Genomic DNA, 21,487 nt, shown 5'->3' on the forward strand with positions numbered 1-21,487 from the left:
ATTTGGCTGGGCCTCATAGTACATGCATGTCTGTATTCCTGGCTAGTCTGGAGGCTGAGGGGGGGACGATCAAAAGTTTAAGAACTGAAGAGGCTACAGGAGTTCAAGACAAACCTGGGAAACTTGTCCAGACCCCATTTCAAAAACAAAAAAGGAAGAACCAGGGTGTGGTGATTCCTAATCCCAGCACACGCAAAGTGGATAGAGGCAGAGGGTATAGGATGGAGTAGAGGGCCCGGGCTAGATTCTTAGCACCCACAGGGTGCCTGGCATCCATCTGTAAACTCCAGTCCCAGGGGAACCTGATGTGCTCTGATCTCCACAGGTAGCAGGCACGTGCGCGCGCGCGCGCACACACACACACACACACACACACACTCCTAACACTCATACACATAAAATAAAACAAATCTTTAACAAAAGAGTAGAGTTAATTTCACACTGCACTTTCTTACACACACACACACACACACACACACACACACACACACACACACACACTCCTAACACTCATACACATAAAATAAATCTTTAACAAAAAAGTAGAGTAGAGTTAATTTCACACCCCACATTCTTTTTTTTTTTTTTTTTTTTTTTCTGAGACAGGGTCTCTCTGTGTAGCCTTGACTTTCCTCATCTCGATTTGTAGACCAGGCTGGCCTCGAACTCACAGCGACCCACCTGCCTCTGCCTCCCGAGTGCTGGGATTAAAGGCGTGCGCCACCACCGTCCAGCCATGCCCCACTTTCTTGTGTATGAAGGCCTTCCCTAGCCATTTGCCTGTTGCATTAGAAACAACTGCTCTACAAGTCCCTCCTGTCAGGAAGTGACGAGGCTTACCTGAATAGACTGGGGGGTTTGTGCTAGTTCACTGACGAGGGTGTTTGGTTTCCTCAGGCCTCACTTGTGTCGCTATGATCTCGTCCTTATGGAAAATGTTGAGACGTTCTTCCAGCCTATTCTGTGCTCGAGGCAGCCGGCATAGCTGCTGTTAGGTCATTTGGGCAGCGATGACGTCAGGATCTCTACAGCTACAGGCTCATCCTGAAGGCTCCAAAAGCACGGGGGAAAAAAAAATCCAAGGTTATTTTCGGCTGTGTTCCACGGATGTCACATCACAAAATGTCAAACGACTTGTGGTTATGAAACAGCGCTGGGAGGGGAACCCCGAACTAGGGCGAGACAGAAATAGCCCGGCTCTCGACAGTAGAGTGCTTTGTCTGGCTGCGTCCGGAGGCCTCGCTTGTTCCGAACTGTCAGTTCTGCTACCTGTCTCATCAACACCCCCAGGGCCATGGGTCAAGCTTCTTAAGAGTGAAGACTGGAGGCCTCAGTGGAGTTCTGTGTTCCTTGTGCCCGATCCGCCACCATCCTGGCAAGGGGTGGAGCAGGAAGCGCACTACCTCGCGGGAACTGTGGGCTGCGAAGGCCAGTCTCTGAAGGGTTTGTGAAATCCCTCAGGTCTGCATCTGTGGGATGCGGACCAATGTGAATGTGTTTTATCTCTATAGGGCTTAGCGCTTAGCACACAACCTCTCCTTTTTCTTTTTCTTTTTCTTTTTTGGTTTTTCGAAACAGGGTTTCTCTGTGTAGCCTTGGCTGTCCTGGACTCCCTTTGTAGACCAGGCTGGCCTCGAACTCACAGCGATCTGCCTGCCTCTGCCTCCCGGGTGCTGGGATTAAAGGCGTGCGCCACCACGCCTGGTGCAACCTCTCTTTTTTCAGTGCCACCTTCCCTCCTGGACTGTTTGCTCTGGGGTGGCAAGAAGGCTCTGGCGGCCAGCCTTTTCTTAAGTGATGCTGATGGCTAGAGGGAGGGATGGGCCCATAGCTCTGAGGCTGTGATGACACCAGGCACGAAGCGGAAGAAAGGAGGAGAAGAAACAGGCACAGCACTGAAGCACCTGGACTGGGCGGAGCCAGAGGCTGGAGAGAAACTGGCTTGCTTCCCCCGAGGTTGCAAAAGTGTCAGTTATAGGATTGTTTTCCTGATCCGGAATTGGACATGCTGGGTGCACTGAGTTCTGTTCCTGGTTCTGGACATTTGTTTGTCTGTTTGTTTTTTTGAGAGAGGGTTTCTCTGAGTTCTGTTCCTGGTTCTGGACATTTGTTTGTCTGTTTGTTTTTTTGAGAGAGGGTTTCTCTGTGTAGCCTTGCCTGTCCTGGACTCACTTTGTAGACCAGCCTTGCCTTGAACTCATAGAGATCCCCCTCCCCAGTGCTGGGATGACAGTCGTGACTTTTGTTTTTAATGCAATCCTTTGGACAGGCCATTTTCCACAGTTGAGTGGAGAGTGAGGACTGACTCTGACATGATCTCTGGTACCCCATATTTGACTACTTCTCCTTGGTGAGGAGGCCTGGTGGCACTCAGAGAAAGGATAAGCAGGCTACCAAGATGAGACTTGATAGTCCATGACCATATGGTGGGGGAGGAGTCCCCTTCAGTCACAGACATGGGGAGGGGAATAGGGTGAAAGCGGGAGGGAGGGAGGATACAAGTGAGGGGAAAACAATTTAGATGTAATCTGAATAAATTAATTAAATAAAAAATGCAATCCTTAAGAATGTGTTCTTTAAAAAAAAAAAAAGCTGGGAAGGGGTGGCACACACCTTTAATCCCAGCACTTTGGAGGGAGACGCAGGCAGATCTCTGTGAGTTTGAGGCCAGTCTGGTCTACAGACTGAGCTCTAGGCTAGACAGGAATTACATAGAGAAACCCTCATCTTGGGGGAAAAAAAGGTGTTTTTCCTTTCTACTGGTGTGGTCCATAATTATTTCAGGAAATTCTTTGAGGTGCAGAGGTGTGTTGGTATAAGGTTATTGTGTAATTCAAATAAATGCTGATTTCTGTATCCCCCACATATCTGGTTGCAAGTTATGGGAATCTCTCAATGTTGTGTAAACTCTGCTCCCCACTTGTCTTCTTGTATGTCAATAACACAGCTTATGCCAATCCCTGGGCAGGGCAGATAATAGGGCGGGACTTCCTGTCAGTCATGGGGAGGAGGAGTTAGGAGAAGAAGCAGGGGACACAGCCACGGGCAGAAGTGCAGCAGAAGATTCAGCTTCAGTAAAGAAAGAACTAAAAAGCAATAACTTGGGGGATTTTGGCAAAGATGGAGTCAGGATGACACAGGGGGTCAAGAACTGCTTAAACTGCTCAAGATTGTGTTGTAAAGCTTTATAAACAAGTATAGAGTCTCCGTTATTGTGTGAGAGCCAGATTAAGAGAGAAACTAAGAGAAACAAACACAGTTATATAAAAATAACCTCAACAGAGGTGAGAAATAAAAATGAGCTGTGCACAGTCCCACCTGTTAGAGGGATTATTGCTAACTTGTAGACAGGATTCTCTCACTTGTGGGGGCTAATGCGAATTCAAAGCATAACCCAGTTCTGGGTGCACGAAACCTTCGAGAGGCCTCCCTGGAGGCAGATGTGACCTCTGAGTGACAGCTGCAGACAAATTAAGAGGTCCCAGAGGGCCAGGGACAGAGAGGCTAAAATGAAAGCAGGGCAGTCAGAGGGTCCATGTGCCTGGCGTGAAGGAGTGTACCACCCACTCCACAGCTGTCACCACTTCGGGAAGGTGTCACGGCCTGGTACCCTTCTCTTGGTGGAATCGGCCCAGCAGCTGTAAAGAGACAGAGATCATGAGCAAATGGGTAGAAATCCACAGGGTCTTAGGTTGTTTTCCTGTTCCTATGACAAAATACAACGAAAAACCCAACTTGACAGAGAAAGGCTTTGTTTTAGCTTATAGTTCAAGGTACCGTCCACCAGGAAGGCCCTGTGGCACTCTTCCTTAGAGGAGCACCCTGCCACACTCCTTTTCAGATTTCTTCAACCACCATGGACAATGAGAGAATTGTGAGAGGGAATCAGGGTACCAGGAACTTGAAAGCAGCTGGTCATATCCCAGCCCCAGTCAGGAAACAGGTGTGAACGCCTGCTTGCTAGTATTCAGCTCAGTCTCCGGACACGTTAAAAAGGTGATTGCATCTTATTGATATACATTGCGCCTGTATTTATTTGTGTACACATGTACACACGTCACAGTACATACATGGAGGTCAGAAGACAACCCGTGGGAGTCAGTTTCCTCCTTCCAATGTGTAGGTCTCACTTAATCTGGTCAATAGGCTTATAGGAAAGCATGTTCATCTTATGATGCATCTCTCTGGACCAGTTTCTCAGCACTTACGCATCCCAGATCTCCTGACTAGGGAATGCTGCCACCTACAGTGGGCAGTGGTCTCAACACCCCAATAACTCCCCATAGACATGCCCGGAGGCCCATTACCCTGGTGACTTTTTCCTCTGTCAAGCTGACAGTTAATACTAACCATCAGGGTAGGTTTTATTAGTCACAGTTCTCTAGAGGAACAGAAATGTATATATGTGTATATATGTGTATATATGTGTGTGTGTGTGTGTGTGTGTGTGTGTGTGTGTGTGTGCAAAATAGACTATACATACATAAAGGGGATTTATTAGAGTAGCTTACATGCTGTGGTCCAGCTATTCCAACAATGGCTGTCTACCAACAGAGAGTCTTAGAACCCAAAAGTTGTTCAGTCCACGAGACTGGATGTCTCAGCTAGTCTTCTGAGTACAACAGAACCTGGAAGTAGTAGACCGTAACGCCAGCGAAGGAAATGGACTTGCCATTGAGAGCAAGCATTTAAAGAAAGCAAACTTCCTTCTTCCGTGTCCTGTATATAGGCTGGGCAGAAGGTGTGGCCCAGATTACTGGTGGATCTTCCCACATCAAAGATCCAAATTAAAAGTTGGTTTCCTCACTTCAAACTATTTAATGGAGGGGAAAAAAATCCCCCAGAGGTATGCCCAGCCATTTCGGTTTTAGTTAATTCCAGATGTAGTCAAGTTGACAACCAAAGTAGCTATCACGGCAGTACACATCTTCCAGGCTTTCCTGCATAGAAGAGTCACTCTGGATGGAGGAAGGCTCCGTGACACTCTTCCTTAGAGCAGCACCCTGCCACACTCCTTTTAAGGAGTTTTTTTTTTTTTCAACCACCACAGACAATGAATGTGATGAGAGGCTTTGATTCCCAATATTTTTTTTTTTTTTTTTGAGACAGGGTCTCTCCGTGTAGCCTTGGCTGTCCTGGACTCGCTTTGTAGACCAGCCTGGCTTCGAATTCACAGCTATCCACCTGCCTCTGCCTCCCGAGTTCTGAGATTAAAGGCGTGGGCACCACCACCGCCCGGCCGATTCCCTATATTTTTATGGGTTCTATATTAGCATAGACACTATCCTCTGTCCCTTGTCCCCAGAGGGTCAGAATAACAGTGTGCAAATATCGAGAGTGGAAATTTCTGTCAAGTCACAAAGTCTTTGCGCCCCTGGGTTGGTGGCACAGTCCTGAGCTTTTGGAGGCCCCCGGGTAGCCGCTATGGAGTGCGTGGGTGCGTGGATGGACGCATGCGTGGATGAGAAGGAAACCCTGTTGTGGAGTGGAGATGGGTTTCAGTGACTTTCAGACAACGGCGAAGGGCAGTTGAAGGCATCCAGAGGGGTGGCAGCTCTCTTCTCCAAACCTTTCTCTTCTCCCTGGCAGCATTTGTCTTCCTGGATCAGGGTTTTGCTATGAAGCCCGGGCTGGGTTTGAACTTGTGATCTTTTTACCTCAGCCTCCCTGGTCCTGGGATTATACAGGCATGGGCCACCGTGCATGCGTCGAGGAGCTTTGGCCATCTGTGCTGGTCTTTGCCTCTCCTTCTTTGTCTGTATATCTGTCTGAGTCCCAAATCTATGACACCGTTGAAAGCGAGTGTTCTCTTAGCTCCTTGGGTTCCCTGCTCCCCTCGGGTAATTCAGATCTTTGCTTGGGTGTCCCTTCTTCAAGGAGTCTGCTCAGACCTTGCTGCCAGTCACAGTCACTCTCTTTGGCTGCTTTCTGCATCCACTGATGCACGTGTACTCTTGGGAGGTAGCAGAGCCTTTAGGGAGTGGAAACTACAGATAGGTCCTCAGGTCATTGGGGACTTACCTCTAGAAGCATCGTGGAACCCTTGGTTCTGCCTGTCTTTGCTGCCTGGTCCACGGCATGCTCCTTGTATACCGCCATCACCAAGGGCTACCTCCCTAGGGGCCCAAGGCCATGGTTCTATCTGACATAGGGTTGGGCCCCACTCCAGAACTGTGAGCACAAAACAGGACTATTTGCTCTTTCCTTTAATGTACATGGTTAAGTTATATCCTAAGAAGGAGTTTTGCATGGATAGATACAGGTGTATGTGTTCATGGCTGTGTGTGCATGCTTATGTACTTGTGATCCACATGTGTGCATGTGGAGACCCGCAGAGAACTTTGGTGTCATTCTTCCTCCTGAGCCAAGTTGTGGCTTTTTTAAAAAAGCTAATTTTCTTTATTTTTAAATTATGTGTATGGTGTCAGATCCTCTGGAGCTGGAGTTACAGGTGGTTTTGAGCCACCCATCCTGGGTGCGGAGAACGGAACTCAGGTCCTCTGTAAGAGCAGCACACACTCTTAGCTGATGAACCATCTCTCCAGCCCCTTGTCTGACACCTGGCGCTCACCAATTAGGCTGGCCGGCTGGTCAGTGATCCCTAAAAGTGCTCCTCTCTTGTGCTCTGGGGTGTATGTGTGTGCTTTTTACCATGATGATTACGGACTGAACCTTGGAAAATGTAATTAAGGCCCCAGTTAGTGATTTTATAAGATGCCTTGGCTATGGGGTCTCTTCACAGCGATAATGTAGTGACTAAGACAGGGTCTTGCTGTGTTTTGTTCCAGGCTAGCCTCAAATTGCAACTATGCCTTGCTGTACTTTCGTATCTTGAAAAGATAAACTACATACCTTTTTCCTTTTTTTTTTTTTGCTTTCATACTTTTCTTTTATTTTTTCCCTTTTTCCTTTTTATGAGCATCTTCATCCGTTTCAGAATTCAGAATTCACGCAGTGTGAGGACCACACTAGTTTTGGATATTTGAATCTGGGTTTTCTTTGGGGAGATGTTCTCTTTACCCCTCCTACCCTGTTCCTTTCTGGTTTTTTTGCATAGCGCTTAAGGATGACGGAATTGTGGGCTCTCCTTCTCCTCAAGTGCTGGGATCAGTCACATGACCACCAAGTCCAGCATCACAGAATCTGAGACTCAGATGTATATGTGTGTGTTATTCGTTTGTACATGCTAGCTCCTAGACAGGCGTTATAGCGCTGAGATTCTTCATCCGTTAAGACACATACTGAAATGTGTTTATGAGGCCTGGGGGTAGTGAGCACACACTAGGTGCGGAAGAGAAGGCAAGTGTAATTATTTATTTCTCTGGCGACCATTGCCTTCTCGCCACATGGTCTGCACCAGTTCCATATTTGTTGGCTACATTTGTTTTGTGTGACAGACTGTGGACAAGACTGCAAGCTGGCTGTGGCAGGCTAACGACTCATCCCTGTATCTGATCCCAGCTCTGACACAGTGGCCGCCGTCGCTCATACACAAGCAGGCGCTAAGTCCCTAGAGGGGGCGGGGCCTGCAGCGGAGCGAGGGGAGGGACTTTGTGATGGCCACGCCCCCTCCCGTCGACGAACGCCTTCCGCCCGCCCAGTCGGCGCGTGGTGGGGGCTCGGCGCAGCCACGCGGGGAGCGCGCTCTCCGGCACGGCCGCGGCATGCGCGCGCTGCTCGGCCTGTTCCTGGTATTCGGCTGCTGCACCTTCGCGCTGTACCTGCTGTCCACGCGGCTGCCCTTGGGGCCGAGGCCGGCGGCGGCCGGGGAGCCCGAAGGCCGGTGAGTGCGAAGGTGCGGGGCGGCGGCCGGGGCGGAGGTCGGAGGGTTGGCGGTGATGCCGCGGCGCCCCTGCGCTTCTCTGCGCGCGCGGTCGCCATCCAGCCCCAGCCATCTCGGCCACCGTGGTTCTCCTTCCTCAACCCGCTTTACCACAGCAGCCGGTCTTCAGAGCTGAAGCCCGGACTGCGGGTTACGAGATTGATCCGGTCAGTCCTCTTCCTGCCTGACTCTGCTCCCCGTGACAGCTGGGCGAGCCCGGGAGGCAGAAGACTTGCTGGGCGGGTTTCCCCCGGATTGCTGCTCACTACTTAAAAAGTGCATGAAATGTGCCTGGCACGTTGCCACGTTACCAACAGGCTTGAACTAGCATTTGAGTATCGGGCCAGCTGTTTCAGTTACCATTGTCTTTTACTGGAGCTGAAAAAGCTCCCTTGTGGATGTCAGAGGTACTAGGAGGGGTTGCTCATAGTTTATCTCTGACGGAGCAAAGAAATGTTGAGATGGCAGAGGCAGCGTAGTCTTTGTACTGTGACCCTTGGACGGGATTCACAACGCCCCAGACCGATAGCAGAGTGAAAAGGAAGGCTCTTGGAAAGGGTTGGCATCAGGCCTGCCATGTCATCAAGAAAGCTGCATTTATGATGCGAGAGAGATACACTCCCCTGGGGAATCTTTTTAAATGACGAAACTGTTGTTTTGCCCAGTACAGCAGAGGCAGCAGTGTCTAAACTGTTATGGGTTTGCTGGGGAGGGGGTCTACTTGAAAGGAAGGCAATTTATGACGTTCAGCTCTTGCCTGGAGATGAATATATTTGCGTCTTTGGAGTAGATTAAAAAAGGGGCTGGGGATGTAAATCGGTGCTGGGGTCCATACTTGGCATGGTGGGTTCCATCTTATACCCCCTAAATAAGTAAGGAGGGAATTTAGTGCTTATCCAGCCATCAGACCCTTTTTAGGCAAGGAAAATAGGGCTCATGGCCACTCCAAGGTCACAGAACTGGAACATAGCCGAGTGGGGCTGCCAGGCCAGGTCTCCTGCTCCCAAGCCAGGGCTGGCCTATCTGCCTCTGTGTGGTATTGGGTCACCTGCCATCTTGAGTTCTCCCTATGTATGTGTTCTCACACGGCCATGTGGTGTGTTTATAAACTTACTTTGGGGAAGAAGACACACTGGGTAATGTTCTGAGGCACCAGGCTTCTCTGGAGTTCGTGTTTCCACCCGGTTTCCCCAATCCCCAGGTCCCTGTGGTTCCCCTCGGATCTAGCCGAGCTGAGGGAGCTCTCCGAGGTCCTTCGAGAGTACCGGAAAGAGCACCAGGCCTACGTGTTCCTGCTCTTCTGCAGTGCCTACCTCTACAAGCAGGGCTTTGCCATCCCTGGCTCCAGCTTCCTGGTTAGTATCCTGCCCTCCTTCCAACCTGGTCTCCTCCTGCTGTAAAACGCGGCCGCTCTTCCGGAAACCCCTCTAGTGGTGTGGCAGGTGAGGGTAGGGAGGTGGGCGCATGCGCGGGCATCCGCCACTTATCCACACTCGGAACTTCCTACTTTCCCACTTCCTTCTCCTCCCCTAGTACCAGATTCGGCTTCAAGCCCCGCCCCCCAAACAGACTGGGTGGGGTTCTAGAAACTGCAAGAAACGGAGACCCGTCTGAGAGAGGGAGCTGGATGCTGTGGGAGGTCAGGATCGAGTCTCTTGGGCTGACCCAACAGGGAGTGACTTCTCCCTTGAGCAGATTCTGTTTCAGGGCAAAGAGCCTCGGCTGGTGGGGGCGGGACACCTAGAACTGGGGTGCTTAGGACTCAGGGTCAAGCGCGTGCAGCAGCCCCAGCCTCACTACCGAGGTCCACTTTTGCCTGTTGGGTTGCTTTGGCGTGCTCATTTGTTCGTGCCTTTAAAAAGACTTACTTGTGTGTACGCATGCGCCTGTGTCCCTGCGTATGGGAACCTGTGGAGGTCAGGAGACAGCACCAGATGCCCCTGGGCCTGGACTTACAGGTGGTTGGCAGCCGCCCAGGCTGGGTGCTGGGAACCAAACCTCCACCATGGCAGGACGCACCCTTAGCTGCCGAGCCACCTAACACATTTTAACATGAGCTCTCGCTCTGCAGCAGACTGGTCTGGACTTCATTTCCTAGCTCAGGCTGGCCTTGAACTCAAAGCAGTCCTCCTGCCTCAGCTTCCCAGGTGCTGCTAAGGTCAGTTAGGACTATGGCCAACATGGAAGGCCAGCGTGAGCTTACTAGTCAGGTGAAAAAAATAGAGAAAGCGTTTTTACATGGATTACTGAAGACCCACTCATGGTTGGTACAATAGTGAGGACAGCCTGTAAGCCTCATTCATTTGGGGCCCCAGTGACTGCAGGGTAACTGTAGCTCTTGCCACAGCCAGGTGATGTCGGCACGCAGTCTCCTTTGTAACGTGCCAGTGCCCACTGAGCTCTAGGCTTAGACCTTGTAAAGGTGAGAGGCTCGAGGCTAGCCGTATAGTTTCATGTTTTCACTCACCTCTTTAAAACGCACCTTGGGTTTTGGTGGGAAAACCACTGAAAGCCAGGGAGCCACTACACAGGCCTCAGGACAAGCCTGCTGGCTGTGGCTAGCCCCTCGTGGCTGAGGGGTCGCTCTCCCTGCAGAATGTTCTGGCTGGTGCCTTGTTCGGGCCATGGCTGGGACTTGTGCTGTGCTGTGTGCTGACATCAGTGGGGGCCACGTGCTGCTACCTGCTTTCCAGTGCTTTCGGCAAACAGCTGGTCATCTCCTACTTTCCTGATAAAGTGGCCATGCTGCAGAGGAAGGTAAGGTGGGGGTACACCTGAGCTCATGGTGAGAGGAGCGGGGAGCGGGGATTTCCCACAGTGCTCTTCACCCTCTCCGGGAGCTGGGAAGGGTTCTTCTGATGCCTTTAGGAGGCACAGACCTGTGACCAAATCCTACTTCTTGTCCTTACTGCTCTGTGGCTTTGAGTTAAGGTTCTGACTCCTCTGATTCCTGGGCACTATGTTTTTATTTGTTACTTTATTTTATTTAGTTACTTTTGTGTGCGTGCGCGCGCGCATGTGTGTGTGTACACGCGTGCGCACACACACACATGTAGAAGCCTGAAGCCCAGTGATTTGGCAACAGTAGCTGCTCAGCAAGCCTCACAGATGCCCTGTCTCTGCCTCTCAGTACTGGGATTCCAGGTGTATGCTGCTACCCCAGGTGTAGGTGCTACCGAGCAAACGCAGATCTTTATGCTGACGTGGCTGGTGCTTTACTTCTGAGCTTTCCCCCCAGCCCAGTTTGTTTGTTTGTTTTTTGCTGTGTTTTGTTGGCCTCAAACTTGTGGAAGTCCTCCTGTTTTCTGCCTCCTGAATTCCCAAGTGTGTGAGCCACCGGGTCAGCTGGTACTTGTGGGTCAGGGAGGAGCTGTCCAGCCTCAGACCTTGCTGGAGATCCCGTTCCCCTCTCCTGACGCTGGGCTTTCTCTGCAGGTGGAGGAGAACAGAAACGGCCTGTTCTTTTTCCTGCTGTTTCTCAGACTCTTCCCCATGACGCCCAACTGGTTCTTGAACCTCTCGGCCCCGATTCTGAACATCCCCATCGTGCAGTTTTTCTTCTCAGTGCTTATCGGTAAGATGGGGGCAGGTGGCGCCACCCTCGGGCGGGGCACCTGCAACCAGAGCATGTGCTTGCCTTCCAACAGCATCTTCAGGTCTGGGCTCGACACAGTTGTCTCTCTTATCTCAAACCTCCTCGTGCAAATGCTCTTGGGACAACTAAGGATTGCTCCTTCCGTGGCCACATTTGGTGGTGTTGCTTGTGTGTCTAGCATGTGCTGCGCACTGTGGTTGAACAGGATCATCTCTGTAAAGCACATGTGGCTTGGCTCCAAGAAGTGACAGCAGGCTGAAGGGCTGGCTGGTGCAGAGCGAGGGGCTTCCAGCTCCTTTGACTAAGGGGCCTCATGGAGGGCTGGCATCAGGGAGGCCCCGGTCTGCCTTCTGAGGACTGCATGGTCATTAGCAAGCCACTTTCCTGCAGGGAATCACGTAACAGGATTAGAGCTGGGGTTCGGAGCAGTGTTTCCTGAAATGTGGGCTTCCGGGGCCTCCTTTACCGGCAAGTTACAGTGATAACACCCCGCCCACCATGAGCGTCACCCTCTCCCTGCAGTAGACCCCCTCCACACTCCTGAAACCATAGGCAAAGGTGCTCAGGCCTCCTTAGAGTGAGGCGGGAACGGCATTCAGGGGTTTATGTCCAAGTTAACAAGCGTGCCCTGGGGCACGTGCTGTTAATAGGGATGTCCGAGAGGAATGGAAGGAGGCTGACCATAGCCACTTCCCATCATAGCAGCTTGCTGAGCACCTCAGCTGATGGGACCTAACAGCTTGTCATTACCCAAGTGGCCCCAGCTTGGGAAGACTCTGGAGACAGAATTCCTTCCTGAGGGCCGAGCTGTGTGACCTTGAATGGTCCAATCATCTTCTCCCATATACACCTTTGCTACGGTAGGGGACGGGTAAGCAGGCTCCCAGCCAACCGGGAGCTCAGGAGTGGGGCCAGGGAAGAGGCTTCTGGCGCCTGGACGGATGTTACTCCAGGAGCAAGGAACTGGGGTCTCTGAGGTGGAGCCGGCGAATGTATTTTGTCTCATTATTTGTCTTGTTTGCAATATGGCTGTGTTATATAGCCTAGGCTGGCCTCAAACCTTCGATGTTTTTGCCTCAGCCTCCCATGTGCAAGAAATATAGGCATTTACCACACGTGGCTTAAGAGTCTTTTGAGACAGGGTGTTGCAATAGAGCTCTGACTGACTCTCAACTCACTCTGTGTAGACCGGGGTGCCTCAGAACTCACCGAGGTGCATCAGCCTCTGGCTCCCGGGTGCTGTGCTAAAGGTGTGTTCCTTTCGCTTGACTTAGGTGATTTTGCTTTTTTTCTTTTTCTTTTGGTTTTTCAAGATAGGGTTTCCCTGTGTAGCCTTGGCTGTCCTGGACTCGCTTTGTAGACCAGCCAGCCTTGAACTCACAGAGATCTGCCTGCCTCTGCCGCCTGAGGGCTGGGATTAAAGGCGAGCGCCACCACTGCCTGGCTGCTTTTTTTTTCTTACACTTACAGGGTTCTTTGGTGGCGGTTTCTGATTTTGAGCATGTAGTCCAGGCTGGCTTTGGATTGTTTGCTGTTCCCCTGCCTTGGCCTCCTGGTGCCACCAAGCCTGACCCCAAGGAACTGTCATGCCATCTGCTGTGTCCAGATACCATCTAAACCTTGAAGTCTGGTGCCATCCTGAGTTCCCAGAGTGCAGAACGTACAAAGTTGTACTCCGAAGAAACTTGTTTTGTTTGTTGGGTATTGAGACACTTTAATGCACACTATTTTACGTTGCTGAGCGCCTCTCTCCCATTTGGGTCATGCCTTCAGCAGGTGTACAGACTTAGCATTTTTCTCTCAGCGTACTCTTTGAGTTATTTTTTTCTTCTATATGATCAATAAATGATCCTTATTGTGACATAATATATAGTTGAGTGGCCCATCTTATGGCCTTTTGTCGGATGAGCCAGGTGTGTGTAGGAAGGTGGGAAGAAAAGGAAGGAGGTAGAATGTTGAGGGGTAGCTGGACGTGGTGGCGCACGCCTTTAATCCCAGCACTCGGGAGGCAGAGGCAGGTGGATCTCTGTGAGTTCAAGGCCAGCCTGGTCTACGTAGTAAATCTAGGACAGCCTTGGCCTGTTACACAGAGAAACCCTGTTTCAAAAGACCAGGAAAAACAAGAAACAAAGAGTTGGACAGACAGCTGGAGTCACCGTTCTGAATTCCTACTGGCCATCTAGAGCTGTTCCCCACCGTGCTGCCCACTAACGGACTATTTCCACTTTCCGCTATCCAGGTTTGATCCCGTACAACTTCATCTGCGTGCAGACAGGCTCCATCCTGTCCACCCTCACGTCTCTGGATGCTCTCTTCTCCTGGGAGACTGTCCTGAAGCTGTTAGCCATGGCCCTGGTTGCTTTGGTGCCTGGAACCCTCATCAAAAAATTCAGCCAGAAGCACTTGGTGCTGAGCGAAGCAAGCAACGCTCGCCTTCTAGATCGGAGGAAGGATGCGTGACATCGGTCCCGTGTGTACCACAGCCCTGGACTGTGCTGCCGGTCCTGCGATGGGTGTCGTCCTTTCATTGTGCTCATTGTATTTAGTCACCCTCAAAAGGTGTTGTGCACAGTGTTCTAGTGCGTGCAGAGGCCTAGTAGAAGGGCACTCTGTGCTTGAGGGTCTGGTCCTGTTTACAAGAATGGGAAATGGACCGCTGTCTAGACAATCTTGTCCAGTAACAGTGGACTCAGTCTGTCAGACTGGCCTCTTGCCAGTCCCTGAGATGTCTTGGGAGAAAATACTGGTGACCTTTTTGGGCAGGCTGTGTGACATGTGTGTTCCCCCCCCTCCTCTCTCTCTCTCTCTCTCTCTCTCTCTCTCTCTCTCTCTCTCTCTCTCTCTCTCTCTCTTGTCTGTGTGTCTCTCTATGTTTCTCTGTCTCTTGGTTTTTTGAGACAGGGTTTCTCTGTGTAGCCTTGGCTGTCCTGGACTCACTTTGTAGACCAGGCTGGCCTCGAACTCACAGAGACCCACCTGCCTCTGCCTCCTGAGTGCTGGGATTAAAGCCGTGCGCCACCGTGGCCCAGCTCTCTGTTAGTCTCTTGAAGTGTGTGTTCTCTACCTTTTTGATGATGATCTACCTCTCCATAAGCCAAGGGAAACGTGACGACCTGCCTAGGACGTCCACGCACAGCTTCAGTGCAGTGACCCCCACGATGCCCCTGTCCACACCCGACACTTCTAGCCGTGCTTAAGCTCCTGTGGTTGTGTGTCTTAACAGTTAAGCTGATCCGAACATGATTAAATATGAACGGAGCCAGCTTTGCATGTTCTGAGTGTGTTCTGTGGAAATTCTTCCCCATCCAAAGGCCCCGCCTCATCTCAAATGACCATCTCTGTCTTCCACCCGGGAATCCCTTTGACCTCCTCCTGCCGAGATCATGGCGCCAGGACACAAGGCTGTCAGCCAGCACTTCCTTTGAGTGGTTTTTTTTTTTTTTTTGCCATTTGCTAAGAACAGCTGAGAAGTAGTTGTACTTTTTAATTCAGAAAGGAGACGGCGATGTGATTGCCTGCCTGTGTCCCAGTCATGTACAGCTGTCATTGCGTCTTCTAGCTGGGGCACAGGGCTGTGGACCTTGGCACCTGAGCTGATGGCTCTGTGGCCTTGGCCTTGTGGGAACAGCTCATGACTGAGACTGCTGAGGCCTCCCCTGTGGCCTGCTGTGTCTGTCTCCAGCCTGGGCTCAGCGGAGAGTCCTGCCAAGGCTCTCATCTAGGCCTGCTGTGCTGTGTGAGGTCGTGGGTCTTCTCAGTTTCCACAGTAAGAGTGGATTGCCATGTCACCGCTTTTTAAAAAGGCTTTCATTAAAGGAAAAGGTGTTTCTTTTTTTAAAAGAGGCCTCTAATGAGGGGGTGAGGAGGTGGAGACTGCGCTTTGAAGCCAGGGGTTCCATGTCACCTTGGAAAAGGGAAAGAGAAAGGGAGTTTGCTCCCCCTTTGTATGTGTGCCCTTCCCCCCTTCAGGCTCCCCAGAAGTGTGTTCCCAGCAGGGTTTTGCACAAGTGTGCCTTATCAGGTATATAAACATACACAGGTGAAGAGAGTCCCCAGATCTAGGGGGACGACAGAACAGAAGAGCATGTCCCTGCATATTGTGGACACACAGCTGCCCTCAGCAAAGGGGCTAGAGATGGCTGAAAATCTCAGTCCAAAAGGCTGGCTTAGCTCTCCACTCCCAGGAGGCTTCTGACCAAACTGTACCACTTCTCAGTTACCTCTCTCGGCTTCCTTCAAGAGTGACGTCATGGGTAACAGTACCCCTTCAGGAAGGGCAGTGGAATGGCTCTAGAAGGAGCAGAGTGCCTGCCTCGGCCTTTAAGGGAACCCTCCAGACAAAGTGGAGCCCACAACTGTAGTGGTTGTCTCGGAAATGTACACTCCTGGTTGCAGAACCCAGTGTGCCTTTCTCTGACGTCATGGGGGGCGAGGCGGGCAGCTTGTAGGCCACAAACACCACCTTTAGGAAAAGACAGGACCAGGAAACAAGGTCTACTTTTTGTTTAATGTCATGCATTGGTTTGTTTTCATAATCGCTCTTGCTCCCATTGCCATTCAGTACAAGGCCAGAGCCAGTAGTATTTGAGGGTGACACGGAGCAGGGGACCCGCGAGGTTGGGGGTGAGAGATGACGGAGTTCATTTTGAGACCTAAGTGTTAGGAATCCATTTGCTCTAAATCTATAGGAACTTAAATTACTGTAATAAATAATTAGACAAGTCCAGAACAGCCAGGGCTACACAGAGAAACCCTATCTTGAAAAACCAAACAACAACAACAACAACAAAGAGACAGAGGAGAGAGAAAAGCAGAGAGAGAGGAGGGAGAGAGAGGGAGAGGGAGGGAGAGGGAAGGCAGGCAACCCAAAGGGTTTCCCCATCCTCTTTGAAGGGGAACTCTAGAGGTGGACAGCCACTGCGGTGGTTGGTCATGATAGTTCCCCACCCCTGCCCCTCCCCCTCCCTTCCATTCCCCCCCCTCCCACGTGGCTGGGCCCTCTAGCTTATAGCAGTGGGAGGACCTGGGGCCAGCCGCCAGCAGCCTATCCCATGCTGTACAGTGGCCTTAGAAGGCAGGACTGTGGTTTTGCTGGAAGCTTCTTGACATCGGCCTTGCCGTCTGCCGAGGGTGTGGCACTGACTGAAATCCTCCCATCACACCTTTGCCACGTGGCCGCGCTCCCCAAAGCCTAAGCCAGCTCTTCCCCTGTTTCTGAGAGCCACCCGTCCCTGAGAAGTGCTCCGGGTTCCACAGGGCCCTCCACTTAGCAGGCCAGTTCAGCCCATTCTTGGTTGAGTGGGTATTCCAAACGAATGGACCCAGAGGGCCAGGCTAGAGGGAGGCAAGGGCACTGGGACACTTGTTCTATGACATCAGCAAAGAAAAACCTTGCTGCCAGGAAAGGCACCGAATCCATACTGACAGCTGAAGAGAAAACTTGACATAAATGTCACATTATTCTCACAGCATCTGGGGGGGGCAGGGGGAAGCAAGTAACGGACTGCACACCTGAACCTTCTATCCAGATGGGAGAGTGTGCTTGTTTGGTACAGTGTGGGTAAAGAGATGCAAGTGCTGGCTAGTCCATTGGATTGTAGTCCAAAGGGAGAGAATAAAGACAAGTGGCCCTTTGCCTGTGGTGGCAGGCCCCTGCCAGCTTTGGAGATCTCTAAGGAGACCACCGGCATGGTCCTGTACTTGCCCATCAGGGAACTCAAGATCTCGGATGGTCTGTAGGGACCAATTATGAGGCCAAAGCTGGGTTAATAAATACTTCGCGCACCAATTCAAGCAAGTGGTGACTGATGCTCTGCTCTGAGGGTGTAGCAAGGCTAACAGGGAGCAGTACGGTGCTCCATAAATGATGTAGGCCATGGTGTTTAATGCAGTAGGTGGTGCATGGTGGCATAGGGTAGTGTTTTGGTTCCAAGAGAAATAAACATGGTATATATTGAACAGGGAAGGAATTCCTTGTGTCTGTTTTTTCCCCCAGAGCCCAAGGCCTTGTGTTTACTAGGCAAGTGCTCTACCACAGAGCTAAATCCCCAACCCCATTTTTAAAAAAAGATTTATTTGTTTATTATGCATATAGTATACACCTGCAGGCCAGAAGAGGGCATGAGATCTCACTCTAGATGGTTGTGAGCTACCATGTGGTGGCTGGGAACTGAGCTCAGGACCTCTGGAAGAGCAGACAGCGCTCCTAACCGCTGAGCCATCTCCCCAGCCCCCAGCCCCATTTTTTAAAAAAGAGAATTTGATGTGGGAAGGAGATCTCCAGGCCTTACCCCTATGGAGCTATTGACTGTTGACTCTTTTTTTTTGTGGAAGTGGTCAGCTGTTAGTTTCCATGTGCCAGTAAATGATCCCAAATGGATGCACACGTGGGTACCACTAACTGGCTTAGTGAGTTGCCAAAACAACAACCTCAAAACAAACACCCTGGCTCTACCAAATTTAAGTATGAGGTGGGGAGGAGGATGTTTTAGGTGGGATACAGAAGGGGCAATGAACTGAGCATGATCATATTTCATTGTAGACATGTATAAAATTTTCAAAGAATTAAAAAAATTGTATAATTAAAAACATTTGAGCCAGGCATGGTGGCGCACACCTTTATTCCCAGCACTCGGGAGGCAGAGGCAGGCGGATTGCTGTGAGTTCGAGGCCAGCCTGGTCTACAAAGTGAGTCTAGGACAGCCAAGGCTACATAGAGAAACCCTGTCTCAACAAAACAAAACAACAACAAAACCATTTGAGACATAAATGCATGAGAAAAATCTCTAAGCCACTGAGTTAATAGGAACATGTTCCCACTGAGAGGATGTCAGGGGTACCTTGTGGGACGTATGGACAAGCTTGTGTTAGTAACAAGGAATTCAAACACCATTACCTTTGTCACCTAGAATAAGTTAAGGGCAATAATTTAGCACAACGGGGCCTCACATAAATACTAGACAGTACTTACTCAAAATGACTTTGATTCCAGGATTAACTTGGTGGAACCAAAGGCTTGAAATACTCAATCTTCAAGCAAGCCACCCAAGTCACCTTACAATATGTCATCTCCATTGTCCTGGGCAGGATCTCCCACAGTCCTGCAGCTAGCTCTAACCTTAGTGGCAGTGGGGGATGTTTTTCAAGTGCACACAGGTTCTCCATTCCCATGCTAAGCAATTTTAAGAGGGCTTGTTCTCCCCTTTCAGGGACATGATCTAGAAAAAAGAAAGAAAAATCCAATGCTTGATTGCAGTACAAAGGGAAACTCATCCTGGTAGTCAGTCAAAACTAGCTGGCCGGAGAATGTAGACATCTGTCCTGCAGTCAGTGATGGAGCTTGGAATCAGCCTGGCAAGGCTTCTCAAAGCCCCAGCACGTGGTGGCCGCTAACACCACTGAAGAACTGGCTCTGACCTTTCCTGAGCTCTCCACTCAATGTTCTGGTGACTATAACGTTCTTAAGGAAACACATGCAATTTGAGCTTCCCGACTCTCACAAGGCAGGTTGTGGAGGAAACGTGGGTAGAGACTACTTTTTCCTTTTAGCTTTGTTTAGAACTATTCTTTTCTGAAACCTCCTTAATTCCGCTAAAAAAAAAAAAAGTGTTGACCTTACTCCCATCCCAATGCTACAGTGACTGGAGACAGCACTACATCCCTGGCATGCCTAGATGAGGTGACACAGAGGCAGGGTGGGGATTTAGAATGCCAACGGAGGCTGAGGTATCAGGTGGGTTTTCTGGGAGGACCGACACGGAGAGAAGACACAGACAGAAGTTGGCCTTCTAAAGGTGTGCATGCAATGTGGCAAACACCTGGCTCTGCCTCAGTCCCAAGGAGTAAGGGGCCTGGGCTGGAGGGTGAGGAACACTGCCTCTGCCACCATTCTCCAGCCCTGTGACCCCCCAGTGCCTATCCTCTTAGAACGCCGTGTCTGCCACAGGAGCACATGACAGCTGGCACTGTCCACAGCTGGTCTTTGTGCTCCTCCCAATCTGTGGGACTCGGCAGGAAGGAGATGCCTTGCTTTGCTGTCCACTCTTGAAACTGCCTCATGGGTCCCTGAGGAAACACTTTGTCTTGCTCTCTGAGCATTGAATCTCTTTTTGCCTCTATTACAAGTCCCATGGTTTTATTTCTAAGACATTTTATAAAGTTTATAGCTTTTGAACTACTTGTTCATCTACTTAGTCACCTGCATATTCAGGAGCATGTACAATCGAGTAAAAAAAAAAAAGTCACAGTGTACACATTGAGTGTCAGGGCCGTGCACACCTCCTCGGGAGAGCGGGGAATACACGGAGGAATGTCAGGCGTTCAAGGGCAGTGCCATCCCCAGGCCTTCACGTAGGACCACAGACGCTCATAAAAGCTCAACGCTGGCAATGGACAACCATTGTGCTACATCATAAGCCACACCTTCCGATCAACAGAAAACTATGACAATATAAAATAAAACAAGGACAACAATGCATAACTTAGGCTCTTCCGCGTAGTCCTGCTACGGCTCATACAAAATGGAATAATTTAACAAGACAATACTGCTTTCTAAGGACGTGTTCCTTCATCTTTCCTATGAGCTAAAAATGATAGACTAAATCTCAAAATCAATGTCTTAACATAAAGTGTAAACAAAGAGGGATCAAACAGAAGACCAGCTCCAAGTCCCCTCCTGCGTTTCATTTTTTTGACTGATGCAGTCAGTGGCACCTGGCCCAGGGGCACTGTTTCCATTTGGGTTGGAATGTCTTCATACCTAATATCCTTACAGGATGCAATGTCAGAACTAACCAGTGCAGGAGGTCGTTTGGCAAAAACCTGCATTGGAGACATAGGAATCAGGCCAATGTGCACGTATATAAGTTCTAGATAAAGCATCTTTAAGCCAGGCGTGTTCCCCTGTGGTCCAGCCCTCAGGGGGCTGCGAGACCTTTCCTGCTTCCAGCCAAAACTCCGCAAAGTGCCAGGGGTACCCTTCACAGCCCAGGACTGTGGACACAGGAACAATCACATGCTTTTGAGAAGCTAAAATAATTCTAATTCCTGCTTAGCATCAGCTGTTCCTTCTACAAATTTCCTAGTCCAAGTAAACAAAACTGCAGTGATTCAGAATAATAATAATAATGATAATAATAATAATAAACGTAGCTTACAAGTAGCAATTAACGAAAATGCGGTGAGAAGGGTCACCTTTTGCAAGCTGCTTAACTTTGCCTTTTACAGGCACCAAAGCTCCCAAGCAAGACTTAAGATCATGAGCAAAAATAAAGATGCTTTGGGGTTGGACGCTGGTTGCACACGTCCTAGCTGCTGTCTGTGTGAATCAATATGATTCCAGTAAACCACCTGGGAGAGGGGTTGCACCATCTTGCCTATATAGCTGAACAGAGCTACCCGGAGAAGGGACTTCTAAAGGCTTGTTTTCCTGACATTACAGATGCTCTTTTTTCCTTTATCCCCCTCAGGAACTCCTTTTTCTTTCCTAAAAGAAACGGCCAACAGGTGGAAAGAAAGGCAGCTACTTGGGAGAAACGGTGCTGGTCAAGGTTGGGACAGTGGCAGCATCAGAAAGGAAACATTTGCTTAAGGGCAAGACCTGATGCCGCCGGAGCCCTGGCTACCAGCTGATGCCGCCGGAGCCCTGGCTACCAACCGATGCTGCCGGAGCCCTGGCTACCAGCTGATGCTGCCGGAGCCCTGGCTACCAACCGATGCTGCCGGAGCCCTGGCTACCAGCTGATGCCGCCGGAGCCCTGGCTACCAACCGATGCTGCCGGAGCCCTGGCTACCAGCTGATGCCGCCGGAGCCCTGGCTACCAACCGATGCTGCCGGAGCCCTGGCTACCAACCGATGCTGCCGGAGCCCTGGCTACCAGCTGATGCCCCCGGAACCCTGGCTACCAGCTGATGCCCCCGGAGCCCTGGCTACCAACCGATGCCCCCGGAGCCCTGGCTACCAGCTGATGCTGCCGGAGCCCTGGCTACCAGCTGATGCCGCCGGAACCCTGGCTACCAGCTGATGCCCCCGGAGCCCTGGCTACCAACCGATGCCCCCGGAGCCCTGGCTA

General features: G+C 50.6%; 3 protein-coding genes across 6 annotated transcripts in view; 2 read left to right on the forward strand and 1 right to left on the reverse strand.

The window, feature by feature from the left end:
- Nucleotides 1-3,148, forward strand: part of LIPH (lipase H) — a 37,755-nt gene extending 34,607 nt beyond the window's left edge. Inside the window, exon 10 of one of the 2 annotated variants that reach the window (XM_084801751.1) lies at nucleotides 898-3,148. In XM_084801751.1, the coding sequence (XP_084657877.1) occupies nucleotides 898-985 (88 nt within the window). In that variant the 3' untranslated portion in view covers nucleotides 986-3,148. The remainder of the gene's footprint in view (nucleotides 1-897) is intronic. The other variant, XM_084801750.1, reaches the window with a different exon arrangement.
- Nucleotides 3,149-7,577: 4,429 nt separating this feature from the next.
- Nucleotides 7,578-14,679, forward strand: TMEM41A (transmembrane protein 41A). The gene is made up of 5 exons (XM_084801752.1): nucleotides 7,578-7,783; nucleotides 9,024-9,177; nucleotides 10,418-10,579; nucleotides 11,258-11,396; nucleotides 13,657-14,679. The coding sequence occupies exons 1-5, from the start codon at nucleotides 7,665-7,667 to the stop codon at nucleotides 13,875-13,877; spliced, it is 795 nt and encodes a 264-aa protein (XP_084657878.1). The 5' UTR covers nucleotides 7,578-7,664; the 3' UTR covers nucleotides 13,878-14,679.
- A 3,341-nt stretch (nucleotides 14,680-18,020) lies between these two features.
- Nucleotides 18,021-21,487, reverse strand: part of MAP3K13 (mitogen-activated protein kinase kinase kinase 13) — a 162,623-nt gene continuing 159,156 nt past the window's right edge. For all 3 annotated transcript variants that reach the window (XM_084801743.1, XM_084801742.1, XM_084801744.1), the window contains one exon: nucleotides 18,021-21,407. The gene's annotated coding sequence lies outside the window, so the exon portion shown is untranslated. The remainder of the gene's footprint in view (nucleotides 21,408-21,487) is intronic.

This window comes from Acomys minous (genome assembly GCF_964271855.1).
Source record: "Acomys minous genome assembly, chromosome: 11".
NCBI lineage: Eukaryota > Metazoa > Chordata > Mammalia > Rodentia > Muridae > Acomys > Acomys minous.